Source organism: Rhinoderma darwinii, chromosome 3 (assembly GCF_050947455.1).
Source record: "Rhinoderma darwinii isolate aRhiDar2 chromosome 3, aRhiDar2.hap1, whole genome shotgun sequence".
Lineage (NCBI taxonomy): Eukaryota > Metazoa > Chordata > Amphibia > Anura > Rhinodermatidae > Rhinoderma > Rhinoderma darwinii.
This window is the reverse complement of record NC_134689.1, coordinates 27,675,682-27,690,361: the sequence shown is the minus strand read 5'-3', so window position 1 is coordinate 27,690,361 and position 14,680 is coordinate 27,675,682. Positions and strand designations below refer to the sequence as shown.

The window sequence follows — 14,680 nt, the reverse complement described above, 5'->3', positions numbered from 1 at the left end:
ATGCACGCACGCACGCACGCTGGCCCTTTAAGGCCGGGGACAAGTGCGCGCACCTTAGGAGACAGTCCAGGACAGGACGTCTGAAGGAGAGGGACGGCGATGCTCTACGATCGCAGCCATTACAACTACACTTTTTTTTAACTTATTTTAGCAATGTACAGGAGTTCTCTACCTTCCTGCTGCCCATAGACATCGCTATAAACTTCAAGAGGGGCGTTACTGTTGTCTGCTGCGTTTGTATTTTGTATCCAGTCTTCAAGTCATTCCACAGATTATCAATTGGATTGAGGTCTAGGCTTTGACTAGGCCATTCCAAGACATTACAATTTCCCTTAAACCACTCCAGTGTAGCTTCAGCAGTATGTTTAGGGTTATTGTCCTTCTGAACTGTCAACTTCCAACCCAGTCTTATATCTCTGGCAGATATGAAACAGGTTTTCCTAAAGAATTGACCTGTATTTACTGCCATCCATCTTTTTTCAATGCTGACCAGTTTTCCAGTTCCTGCCAATTAAAAGCATCCCCAGAGCATGATGCTGCCACCACAATGCTCCACTATGGGAATAGTGTTCTTTGGGTGATGAGAAGTTTTAGGTTTATGTCATACATACCGTTTCCCAGGATGGCCATAAAGTTACATTTTAGTCTCATCTGACCAGAGAACCTTCTTCCATGTGTTTGGGGAGTCTGCCATATGCTGTTTGGCGAACTCAGAACGTGTCTTCTTATGTATTTCTTTAAGGCCTCATGCACACGACCGTAAAAACTCCCGTTATTACGGGTCGTAATTACGACCCGTAATAACGGGCTCATAGACTTCTATTGGCCACGAGTACTTTCCCGTTTTCTTACGGGAAGGTGCCCGTGCCGTTAAAAAAGATAGAACATGTCCTATTTCAGGCCGTAATAACGGCACGGACAGTCCATAGAAGTCTATGGAGCTCCCGTAATGACGGGTGGCTACATGTGTGCACCCGTCATTACGGAAGCGTTGCTAAGCGACGTCAGTAAATAGTCACTGTCCAGGGAGCTGAAAGAGTTAACTGATCGGCAGTAACTCTTTCAGCACCCTGGACAGTGACTACCGATCAGAATAAAGAGCAACCTGTAAAAAATAAAAATAAGACGTTCATACTTACCGAGAACTTCCTGCTTCCTCCAGTCCGGTCTCCCGGCCGTTGCCTTGGTGACGCGTTCCTCTCGACATCCGGCCCGACGTCCTGGCCGTCCCTGGATGACGTTTCAGCCCATGTGACTGCTGCTGCCAATCACAGGTCAATCACAGGCTGCAGCGGTCACATGGACTGCCGCGTCATCCAGGGATGTCGGGCTGGATGTGAAGAGAGGGACGCGTCACCAAGAAAACGGCCGGGTAAGTATGAATTTCTTTAACTTTTATTACAGAAAGGGCTGTCCCTTCTCTCTATCCTGCACTGATAGAGAGAAGGGGCTGCCGATTAGTGCAGTGCTATTTTGCCGCCAAAAACGTGCCCGTAAATACGGGTGACACCGGACCCATATTTACGGGCACGGGTCCGTAAATACTGGTGCAAAACGGGTCGAATATGTGTGACACCGGACCCGTATTTACGCCAGTATTTACGGGTGGGAAAAAATACGGTCGTGTGCATGAGGCCTTAGCAATGGTTTTTCTCTGGCCACTCTTCCATAAAGCCCCACTTTTTAGAGTGTACGGCTTATAGTGGTTCTATGGACAGATACTTCCATCTCTGCTGTGGATCTTTGGAGCTCCTTCAGTGTTATCGTTGGTGTCTTTGTTGAAGCTGTGATTAATGCCCTCCTCTGCCCGCTCTGTGAGTTTTGGTGGGCGGCCTTCTCTTGTCACATTTGTAGTGGTGCCATATTCTTTTCATTTTGTTATAATGGATTTAATGGTGCTCTGTGGGACGTTTAAACTTTGGGACATATTTTTTATAACCCAACCATGATCTATACTTCTCCACAACTTTTGTCTTTGAAATGTTTGGAAAGCTCCTTGGTGTTCATGTTGCTTAGTGGTGTTGTAGACTCAGGGGCCTCTCAGTACAGATGTATTTATACTTGGATCATGTGACAAATCATGTGATACTTTGATTGCACACAGGGGGACATGATTGATTATAGCTCTTGAGCTACAGATGCAGTCCAAATGAATATATTGAATTGCGCGCAATCTTGTGGACTGCAGCTGTCACTCAAGAGTTAAAATCGATCAGTGGGACTCCAAAAGATCTAGATATAGCCCTGGTCTAGGGCTTTAATAGCAAAGGTGTTGAATACATATGCAGCAATCACACCTTTTTAGTTTTTTTGTTTATTTATGTTTTTCCATTTCACTGTAACAATTTGGACTATTTTGTCAGGTCCATTACATAAAGTCAAATTTAAAATCCATTTTAAAGAGACTCTGTCACCACATTATAAGTGGCCTATCTCCTACATAAGAAGATGGGCGGTATAAGGTAGGTCACAGCAGTGGTTTTTATTTATAAAAATGACCTGTTTTCACCACTTTATTAGCGATTTTAGATTTATGCTAATGAGTTGCTTAATGCCCAAGTGGGCGTATTTTTACTTTAGACCAAGTGGGTGTTGTACAGAGGAGTGTATGACGCTGACCAATCAGCGTCATGCACTCCTCTCCATTCATTTACTCAGCGCATAGGGATCCTGCTAGATCCTTATGTGCTGTCTTATACTAACACATTAACAATACTGAAGTGTTTAGACCGTGAATAGACATTCCACGGGATGTCTATTCACAATCTCTGCACTTCGTTACTGTTTCTATGGTAGTTACAGCAGAACAAAGCGTAATCTCGCTGTAACCTGTCATTTACTGTGTAATCTCGCGGGATTACGCTTTGTTCAACAGGTGGAACAGACCTGCCTCTCCTTTCACGAATTTACATACACTAGCCCGGATTGGTGAGTGGTCGGATGTTCTCCACCCACACACATATTGTTGCATTTTCAATTTAATGACAATCATAAATATTTTGCATGTTTTAATAATGTTTTTGTAATTTTGTATTCACTGTTGTCAACACTGGCAACTGATCACTAGAAATCTTTTTAAAAGTGTCGGTTTTGAATGTATATCAGTATGGTTTTGTTATATATACTGTCTTAATGTTTACTCATTATGCTAATGAGACACTCACTATATATGGTTCACACATTGCTTGTATCACTATGCTTGATAAAGGTCCTATAGCAGGATGGAAACGTTGCAGCTTGTGCTGGCTTAATAAACCACCATTTTTTTCACTAACACGGAGTGCTGTGGGATTTTCTTTAATATTTTTAGATATAGATATATAAATATATCCAAAAAAGAGGCAGCACGCCAAAAAAATTAAAATAACTAAATCTGGTGGGTTTATTCCATTCTCACACAATCAAACCACTTAAATATCAAAGTTAAAAAGGCTCTGTCACCAGATTCTCAAATCCCTATCTCCTATTGCATGTGATCGGCGCTGCAATGCAGATAACAGTAACGTTTTCTTTTTTTCTTTTTTTAAAACGTTCATTTTTGGCCAAGTTATGAGCTATTTTATATATATGTCCAACTGGGCGTGTATTGTATTTTTAACTGGGCGTGTTTACGTGTATGACGCTGACCAATCAGTGACCAGTCAGCATCATACACTCATCTCCATTGATTTACACAGCAGCGATGTGCAGCCGCATACACAGAGATTAACATTAATCAAGTGTCCTGATAATGAATACACATGATCATCCAGCCTGGACGTCATGTGTATTCAGAATCCTGACACTTCTGACTCTTTTCTTTGAGATTTCTAGCAAGGGAAACGAAATCTCGCGAGATTACGGAGGTAAACGAGATTTCGTTTCACTTGCTGGAAATCTTACAGAAAAGATTCAGAAGTGTCAGGATTCTGAATACACATGACGTCCAGGCTGGATTTCATGTGTATTCATTATCAGGACACTTGATTAACGTTAATCTCTGTTTATGTGGCTGCACATCGCTGCTGTGTAAATAAATGGAGATGAGTGTATGACGCTGACTGGTCATTGATTGGTCAGCGTCCTACACGTAAACACGCCCAGTTAAAAACAATGCACGCCCAGTTGGACATAACGAAAAAAAAACGCCCAGTTGTCCATTTCAAACCTCATTTGCATATATATATATATATATATATATATATAAAATAGCTCATAACTTGGCCAAAAATGAACGTTTTAAAAAAAAAAAAAAAAACGATACTGTTATCTACATTGCAGCGCTGATCACATGCAATAGGAGATAGGGATTTGAGAATCTGGTGACAGAGCCTCTTTAAAGGGGTTATCCAGCCTCTAAAAATTGGCCTATCCTCCGGATGGGCCATCAATAGCTGATGGGTCAGGGTCTGACTTCCGGGACCCCCGCCAATCAGCTGATTTGGAGGGGGTGCAGCGTTTGTATGGCGCTGCTTCCCCTTCATGTCTTCTTGCTCACTGTGAATCACCCACACGCATTTAGCTGTGATTCAAAAGGTGTTGCAGCCTTCTTCTCCCATTGAAGTGAATGGGAGTAGAAGACTGCAATACCTGTGAATCGCCGCTACATCCGTGTCATCGATTCACAGTGATCAAGAACACATGAAGGGGAAGACCCCTTCAAAAGCGTAGTCGGACCCCGACCTACCCGCTATTGATGGCCTATCCTGAGGATAGGCCATACATTTTTAGGGGCTTGATAACCCCTTTAATACTAACTGCAGTGTTACATCGGGGGCTCCCTTTGTTAGATAACTGTGAACCTTGGTATTTAGGAAAGAGCGTTCCCAGATAATGCCAATGTACAAAAGCACCTAGTGTAGCGTCTTCAAGTAAGTTGATACCTCTGCGCCAAGTTGTCTGGTAATAATCTATATAATTTTTGGTGGTCTAGGGGTCATTGGTACATCCTTGGTTGTCTAGGATAGTGAAAGGGTTTATGGAGATATTTTGGGATGTCCAGGGTTTTGAAGCAATTAATGATCCTATTCCTATCACCAAATAAGTTATCTAGTTTACATTTTTTTTCATCCTAGGCGTGGAATCTGATCCTGAAGGCTGGTGAAAATGTGACTCCGAAGTGGAAAGATTCTCTCCTACCACTATTGTGCAGAAAAATTAAGCAGGTAACTAATAAACTGTAGGCAATAGTGGTTAAAGGGTTTGTCTAACAAAGACACCACCTTTTTAAATAAAAGAAGGCGATCAGCAAAGTGACGTGGGCTGGTTTCTGTAACCCCCTGTGAGCAGCTGTCAGGAGAAAGCCACATCGGGTCATGTAGCATTACAGCTCCTCGTTCTGGCTCATAAAAGGGAGTCCCGAGTAGGGACCTTTCTCTATCATGTCCATTTGCGCTAATGCCCTTGGATGGGACAAGTCTTGTAAGACTGTTGGAGATTAACAATGCTATTAGTCAGTATTGCATTTCAACCTTATATTTTGACCATGGATTTTTAATACATGATAGCAATCCATTAGTGTAGCTCCGCTTTGGAAGTACTCTTTTTTCATCGCCTATGAGGTAATGTCTAGTATACAAAAATAAAATGTGGTTCAGAGGGTTAGCACTACCGTTTTGCAATACTGCCTAGAGGTGTAAAAGTTATGTGCCCCTTCTATTTTCATATATATTTTTTGGGCATTACAATTTTCTTCTCATGCTCGAAAAATATCATCATAGTACCACACTTACGTTCAGTGACTTCAGATAGATGAAAAAAAGAGGGCATTAGAGGATGGCTCATTCATGATTGACTGGGGGAGAGTAAGTTAGTCTTACCCAATGTTATAATCCCCTTTGTCGGATGGAACACTTCATTATCCCCCTCCCTTTTGGGTAGTTTTCCTGTCTTCCCTTAACTTTTCACGTTTGTAGTTTACTATTGCTGTGTATATGGCAGAGTGATTGGCTGCAGTGATCACGTGGGTATATGTGCATGTCACCAGTACAGCCATGTCAAGAAACAGTGGTGGGGAGGACCGGAGCATCTACGCTGAGTTTATTAACTCTGAAAATCCCTTTAAATAGTAGAAGTTTTGTGGTAGTAGTTGTTTCGATTCACTGTTGTCATTTTGTGCTGGATTTTACTTGTATATCTGTATTACATTTTTTTAAAGGAGCCTTCTTTAAAAAGACCACCCCTCATTCTGACTGGTGACCAACCTTATGGAAAAAGAACATCTCTGGGGCACACTTTGTAAAGACTGCGTGTGTCACTTACTTGACTCTTGTTGTGTCACACAAAATAAATTGCAGCATGGAACATCAAGGCCTAGCAGAGGACAGGAGGGAGCCAGAAAAAGGGAGGGGGCAGCCAATCTTTGAAGCTTCTTCTCAGTCCCCAGCTTGGCTCCACTTTTCTTCCCAGTTCGGATGCAGTCCCTGATTAAATGCTTACTACATATTGAGGAAGGAGCCATTGTTTGGAGGAAAACAAATTAGCTATACTGGGGAGGCTATGCTAGGGACTAAGTAGGAGTGTGGGGCCTTGCTGGTTACTGAGTAGTACAGAGCCAAGCTGGGGCCTGAGAAAGGAAGCCATTTTGGGGACTGAGATGAAGAGTGGACCTATGGTGGAGACAAAGTAGGGCAGTAGAGACCAGCTTGGGACTGAGAAGAAGGTTGCCATTCTCGGGACTGAAAACGAAAGTGGAGCCATGCTGGGATTTGAGGAGAAACAGCCGTGCTGAGTACTGAGAATGATACTGTACAGCCCTATGCTGTACTGCAGTGTTTTTCACACTGGGGTGCTCCAATTGTTGTAAATATCCCATCATGTGCTATAAGTCTCTGGTAGGGTAAACTGGTACTCCCGTGTAGAAGACCACTAGCCACTGCAGTATACGGTTTAGATTAGGGGCGTTGTTAGTATCTAAAAAAGTCAGGGGCACAAACCCCCGGGCATGTGTTTTGTCCCCACATCATCCCAATGAACATATTACAGAGCGTATAGATATAAAACAACTTTCAGAACACGAGAGGCTAAACTGCACTGTCTCAGCAGTACACGGTCACTAAATATTATTTTATAAGGAAAACTGTACTAAAAGATACGTCAGATACATCAGCCCTGCCCCAAAATATATAATGGCATATCTCAAAATAATACAGTCAGGCAGTTACCAAATATTGTGTCTTTTCAAGGACCAAATAATACCTCCAAATCATGAACACACATAACTACCACAAAGAGCAAAACAACAAATAATATCACATACAGTGCCCATGCAGTGGTGACATGCTAGTTCTAGACTCATCTCTGCAGAGTTTTCTACATCTTTAAGTGCACTACACATTAATGTTGCCCTTCTTTAGTGCCCCACACTAAAAAAGTGGCTTTTTAGTGCTACACAAAGTAGTAGCGCCCGCTTCACCCCTTTAGGACGCAGCCTGTTTTAGCCTTATGGACACAGACAATTTTTTCAAATCTGACATGTGGTCCTTTATGTGGTAAGAATTTTGGAATGCTTTTATCTATCCAATCGATTCTGAGATTGTTTTCTCGTGACATATTGTACTTTATGCTAGTGGAAAAATTTGGTCGATAAATTCCGTATTTATTTGTCAAAAACTCTAAATCAGAGAACATTTGCAAAAATTAGCATTTTTCTAAATTTAAAGAGGCTCTGTCACCAGATTATAATTTCCCTATCTCCTACATTACATTTTAGATTTATGCTAATAACTTTCTTAATAGACAACTGGGCGTGTTTTTACTTTTTACCAATCAGTGACCAATCAGCGTCATACACTTCTCATTGTTCCAGCCCATTGTTACAGCGTGATTGTGCAGTGAAAGAAGCTGGGCTGGAACAATGAGAAGTGTATGACGCTGATTGGTCACTGATTGGTCAGCGTCATACGCTCCTCTGTACAACGCCCAGTTGGTAAAAAGTAAAAACACGCTCAGTTGTCTATTAAGAAAGTCATTAGCATAAATCTAAAACTGCTCGTAACTTGCTCAAAAATTATAGTTTTTCAAAATAAAAACCACTGCTGTTATCGACATTACAGCGCAGATCAGATTATGTAGGAGATAGAGCATTTATAATCTGGTGACAGAGCCTCTTTAATTGTATTTGCTTGTAAAACAGATAGTAATAACACACAAAATAGTTACTAGTTAACATTTCCCATATGTCTACTTTGTGTTTGCATAGTTTTTTGATTGTCCTTTTATTTTTCCAGGACGTTACAAGGCTTAGAACTTTAGCAGCAATTTCTCACATTTTCAAGAAAATTTCAAAAGGCTATTCTTTCATTGACCAGTTCAGTTCTGAAGTGGTTTTGAGAGCCCTATATATTAGAAACCCCCATTAAGTTACCCCATTTTAAAAACTGCACCCCTCAAAGTATGTAAACGCCATTTAGAAACGTTCTTAACCCTTTAGGTGTTTCACAGGAATTAAGGCAATGTAGAGGTGAGATTTACAAATGTCATAGTTTTTTCCCAAAATTCATTTGTAATAAAATAAAAAATCTGTAACACAGAAGGTTTTACCCAGATTCTGCAGTTTTTTAGAAATATCCCACATGTGGCGCTAGTGTGCTAATGGACTGAAGCAGCGGCCCCAGAAGCAAAGGCGCACCTAGTGGATTTTGGGGCCTCCTTTTTATTAGAATATATTTCAGACACTATGTCCCATTTGAAGAGGTCTTGTGGGGCCTAAACAGGGGAAACCACCCAAAAGTGACCGCATTTTGGAAACTACACCCCTCAAGACATTTTCTAGGGGTATAGTTATCATTTTGACTCCACAGGTTTTTTGCATAATTTAGTGGAATTAGGCAGTGAAAATTGATATCAACAATTTTTTTCCACTACAATGTAGATTTATTTTTTTTCATTTTCACAAGGGATGAAGGAGAAAAAGCACCCCAATATTTGTGAAGCAATTTTTCCCGATTACGGCAATACCCCACATAAATGTTTTTTCATAAACAAATTAATTAACCCTTTCAGGACTGATCCTTTTTTGTTTTTTCATTTTAGTTTTCACTCCCTGCGTTCCAAGAGCCATAACTTTTTTTATTTTTCTGTCAATAGAGTGTTGTGAGGGCTAATTTTTTGCGGGAGGAGTTGTAGCTTTTATTTACACCATTTAAAGTTCCAAATAATGTACTGGGAAACTGAAAATAAAATTATTAGGATTGGAGCAGCACTGTGAACAAATGCCTGACTAGGCTGGTGCAGAGCTTCAAAAATAAAGGAGTGACCTCTCCTTATATGTTAGATATCCAAAAAAGAGAACGTGAAGCAGCACTCAAAGTCAATTTATTCATCCAACATGGAACCACAACGTTTCACCTCCTCTATGAAGGCATTTTCAAGTAGTGTGTGTTAGGAATACATACGTATATATAAGGGGTACAACCCAAAACAATCAGTGCAATCAATCAGTATACAATAATACAATAAAAGGATTTTTTGTCATCATACAATGATATAAAGTGACTAGTGACTTAAGTATCAATGGTGCAAAAGATAAAACATGATATAACATATTGCTTTTCATAGAGTGTAATATCCTCGTGTTACAAAAAGTGTTAAAAAGTTAATTAAATATAAGCAATGTAATTATTAAAAACATCAACAGCTGGCACTCGCCAATCTAGAAAGAGAGGCATTGTAGCCGGACTCATATGTATTCTATGATGACAAAAAATCCTTTTATTGTATACTGATTGATTGCACAGATTGTTTTGGGTTGTACCCTTTATATATACGTATGTATTCCTAACACACACTACTTGAAAATGCCTTCATAGAGGAGTTGAAACGTTGTGGTTCCATGTTGGATGAATAAATTCACTTAATTTGAGGGCTGCTTCACGTTCTCTTTTTTGGATATATATATATATATATATATATATATGGTGTATATTTATTTTACTACTTTTACAAAGAAAAAACTTTTACAAAATAATTGTTTTTGTTTCACCACATTCTGAGAGCCATAACTTTTTTATTGAGCGGTGTGAAGGCTTATTTTTGGCCGCACAAGCTGCTGTTTTTATTGGTATTATTTTTGGTACATACAACTCTTTGATCACTGTTTTTATAAGCTGAGATGACCAGAAAACTGAGATTTTAGCGTTTTAAATTCTTTATTTTTTACGGCGTTCACCGTGCGCTATAAATGACAATTTTACTTTATTCTGTGGGCCAATACGATCACGGTGATACCATATGTATATAGTTTTATTACGTTTTGCAGCGTTTGTCTAATAAAATCACTTTTTTATAGAATAATTTATTTTTTGTGTCTTCATATTCTGAGAGCCATAACTTTTTTATAACTGTGTAAGGGCTTGTTTTTTGTAGGACGGGTTGTAGTTTTTATTGGTATTATTTTGGGGTACATGCGACTTTTTGATCACTTTTTACATATTTTAGGAGGGGTAGTTACCAAAAAATAGCAATTATTGCATTGTTGTTGTTTTTTTTACGGTATTCACCATTCGGGAAAAATAACTTTATAGTTTGGATCATTACAAATGCGTTGATAACAAATATGCATGTGCTTTTTTAACGGTTTCATTTTTTTCCTTGAATAAAAGACTTATTATAGGAGAAAAGCAGTATTTGTAACTTCTAACTTTTATTTTTAGTCTTTTTTTTTTTTTTTTTAAAACATTTTTATTAACTTTTTTTTTTTGTCCCACTAGGGGATTTGAAGACCTGCAGCTCTGATCGCTACTAGAATACATTACACCACCTACATAGTGTAATGTATTCCAACTGTCAGTTTGACACTGACAGTGATGTAATAGGAAGTCTATGAGGACAGTAGGCATAGGCTTCTGTACATGGTAGACCCGGAGGCCGTTGTCTGGCCGCCGGTTGCCATGCCAACCATCGGCAGCCCCTGAAATCGCATTGTGGGGGCTGCCGATCAGCTACAAAGCCCTTAGATGCGGCGATCGCAATCGATCGCCGCATCTAAGGGGTTAATTGCCTAAATCAGCGGCGATATACCGCTGACCGGCAACAGGGGAGTGTCAGCTGTCGGGGACAGCTCACCTCCTGGTTCCCGGTGCACACTGTCACCGATAACTATACTCCTATAATTTATACGTCCTCGTGCGGGAAGTAACCTCCTGCGACGACGTATAGTTACTGACTGGTTGGGATAGGGGTTAAATGCCCCCACAGTATTCGTGCCCCTGTGTGACCCTCACACAGGAATTGTTTCCCACTTCCCTCAGTATTGGTGTCAACTTATAGTCCTCCACACTAGGGCTGGGCAATTGATCTGAAAAAAAAAACAAATTCAGCGCAGATAACCGAGGTCATCCTGTGCATTTCGTGTTTTTTCCCAGTTTCCCCGGGACGCAGATACAGTTGAATCCTATGGTAGAGCAGGGAGCCATCAGTTCTGTGCTCTACTATTCATTGTGTATCATCGGCCGCTTAAGGCTCAGTGGAGACAGGCGCGATGATGTCACTGCCTTGCGCATGTCTGTGCTCAGCGAGCATATTTTCAGAGTCCGCTGGACTTCTGCCATATACCGGCGTTTCAGGCAATGGACCACGGTGCTCTCAATGCCCGTCCCATTTACTCTTTATTTCTGCTTCAATGCCCGCCCTATAAACTTTTTGTTTAGCCTCAATGCCCGCATGCCACGGCGAGTGGACAGTGCTCGCCCCAATTGTATATACACGGATGATGGGAGTTATATACAGGGTTGGTGGGGTAATATACAGGGATGATGGCGGGTTGGTATATACAGGGATGATAGGGTCCTTGTATATTACCCCATCATACCTGTATATACCAACCATCATCCCGGTATATAACTTCATAATTCCTGTATATAACCCCCATCATCCCTGTATATTACTTCCATCAACCCTGTATACAGGGATGATGGCTGGTATATCGAGGGATTATGTGGGTTACTTACAGGAATGATGAGTGACTGGTATATACAGGATGATGGGGGTTATATACAGGGATGATGGGGTAATATACAGGGACCCCCATCAACCCTGTATATACTAGACCGCCATCATCCCTGTATATAACCCCCATCAATCCTGAATATAACCCAGATCATCTATTACCATTGTGGCGAGCACTGTCCACTCCCCATGGCGGGTGGGCATTGAGGCTAAAGAAGTAGTAAATGTATCGGGGCATTGAGGACACCGTAGACCAATAAGGTGCCTTAAACACCGGTATGTGGTAGAAGTCCAGCGAAATCTGAAAATATGCTCTGATCCACTCGTCGTTGGAATGGGATTTAGTGAGTATGTATTTTATTATTTTTATTAGGCACTATTAGGGCTGTATAGGGGCATTATACTGTGTGGGGGCAGTTATGGGGGCATTATACTGTGAGAGGGGCAGTGACGGGGGTTTATATTATATACAGTAATATATAGCAGTCTCAGAAGATCTATATTAATTCAATGGTGTGGCATAAATATTCTTTATTAATCGTAATTGAGGTTACATGTTCAATTAACACGATAACATAATCGCCCAGCCCTGCTCGACGCTGTTATTGTGCACCCCACTGAATAATAGTGCTCCACTCAGTAATGCTGCCCTTAGTGCCCCTACTCAGCAATACTGTCCCCTTAGTGCCCCCACTCAGTAATGATGTCCCCTTAGTGCCCCACTCAGTAATGTTGCCCCCTTAGTGCTCCCACTCAGTAATGCTGCCCCCTTAGTGCCCCCACTCAGTAATATTGACCCATAGTGCCCTACACTCAGTAATGCTTCACCTATAGGGCCCAACTCAGTAATGCTTCCCCTTAGTGCCCCCACGTAGTAATGCTTCCCCTTAGTGCCCCCACGTAGTAATGCTACCCCCATAATGCCCCCACTCAGTAATGATGCCCCCTCAGTGCCCTCATTCAGTAATGCTGCCCCAATTAGTGTTCCCCACACAGGAAAAGCCCAGTAAATAAAATAAAACTAATGGTCGCCTAGTCCCGTTCCCATAATAAACAGAGTGACTCAGTCTCTTTTGGCTTGCAGCCTATGAGACGTTGGGTCGCGATCCCTGCGCAGACCGATGCAATGACATGCATCGCGCTAGCCTGCTCAGAAGTCCTGTCTCATAGGCTGCAGCAGTCCTAGACCTGTAGCTTGTGAGAATAAATCTCAGAGCAGGGAGCTGACAGCTCCCTGTCCGCCATGGTAATGAACTGTTATCTGCCTGCAGATGCAGTTGATACTGGCGGTCCTTTGGAGATCTGGGGCACCAGGCCAAAAATCTGTGGCTTGCATCCCAGATGCCCGGTGCTTGCGACACCCCATGTTTAGATATTGAGTTTACATGTTACACATATATTACAATACATCCTCGATGCAGGGAATTCATGGAAAATAACCTAATATAGTACTGTATGCTATATGCAAACTGTTTCAGCAATTACATGATTGTGGGGTATTTCAGTGTATTTCTCCTTTATTGAACATGTTTGCTGACTACATATACTTATTTCTCTTGAGGGGACAACTCTTATAATAGACATTTTTGTTTTTATGCAATTTTAGGTGGTCGTCTAAAAAAGTTTTTACTTTATTTGATTATATTTTTCAGATGCAACTAACTAATTTGTTTTAACAATAGTGCAGTCGATTTTCATTCTGTATATTCTATGTACTACAATGCAGTTATGGTGGTAATTCGTGTTCTCATGTTATTTTTCTATTACAGGAGGAGCCTATTAAACAGATTATAATCTACTGCAAAGAGCAATATCTATTTAAAGACCTTCACCCGTCAATAAGTAAATGTTTTGAGGACTGTGCTGTTGAAGCGGTGCATTTTGCTTGTCAGGTACAGTCAGCCATATTTGTTTACAAAAAGGTTATGCAAGCAAAAATGAGCAGATCCCACAGACATCCGCACATAAATCCACTTCTATCAACACAGACTTTGCCGTTTCACCATTTTCAATACAATGCATGAAATCTGTGGCAATTTCACCATGAAATGCTATCGATTTTAGTTTTAAAAAAACTCCATTCATTTGCACTAAGTAAACATTTGGTGGGAATTTTCAGTAAATATGCGGCGAAAATATGCACAAATTTTACACTATTTGGTTTTACAGAAACTTACCAACTTGTTTTTTTTATTTTATTTTATGTAAATACAATACTTTGAGCAGCCTATTATTAGTTTTTACTTTGTTCTTTATTCTTTTTATAATATTTTCAAGAGCTATTGTGCATATATCAGGAGTGCTGCCCTTTTTATACATTAATGCTGGGCAGGATATGCAGAAGCTGCAGTTCTTTTGTCAAATAAATAAAAAATGTTCACCTTTCCGCCGCAGCCATTTTAGTTTCTTTGTTTTTTAATTTCTGCCTCTGAAGATGGGGCATAGCCGTATGAGGCCTTGTGTTTTGCAGGACGAGTTGTATTTTTTAATATAATGTACTAAAAAAAACATTTTTTTTTTTTTTAAAAAAGGACCAGTCCTGCATTGCACAGACAACTTATTGATATGAATGTTATGTGTTATGCTTAATTTCCACTTTGGTGGCGCTGCAGGGAAATTAATTACTTACTGTAAGGTTACCCTGCAGATTACAACTGAGTATGCCAGCAGGGGGACACTTTATGATCAGTTTATTGTAAAGGGGAACACTTCTTACAAAAATTGTCCAAAGCGGCTGCTGTTTAATATTCATTGA

General features: G+C 40.6%; 1 protein-coding gene across 2 annotated transcripts in view; it reads left to right on the top strand.

Annotated features, from left to right (window-relative positions):
* RNF213 (ring finger protein 213) overlaps positions 1–14,680 on the top strand; it is a 223,487-nt gene that overhangs the window by 79,912 nt on the left and 128,895 nt on the right. For both annotated transcript variants that reach the window (XM_075856189.1, XM_075856188.1), the window contains exons 14-15: positions 5,055–5,144; positions 13,695–13,817. In XM_075856189.1, the coding sequence (XP_075712304.1) occupies positions 5,055–5,144; positions 13,695–13,817 (213 nt within the window). The remainder of the gene's footprint in view (positions 1–5,054; positions 5,145–13,694; positions 13,818–14,680) is intronic.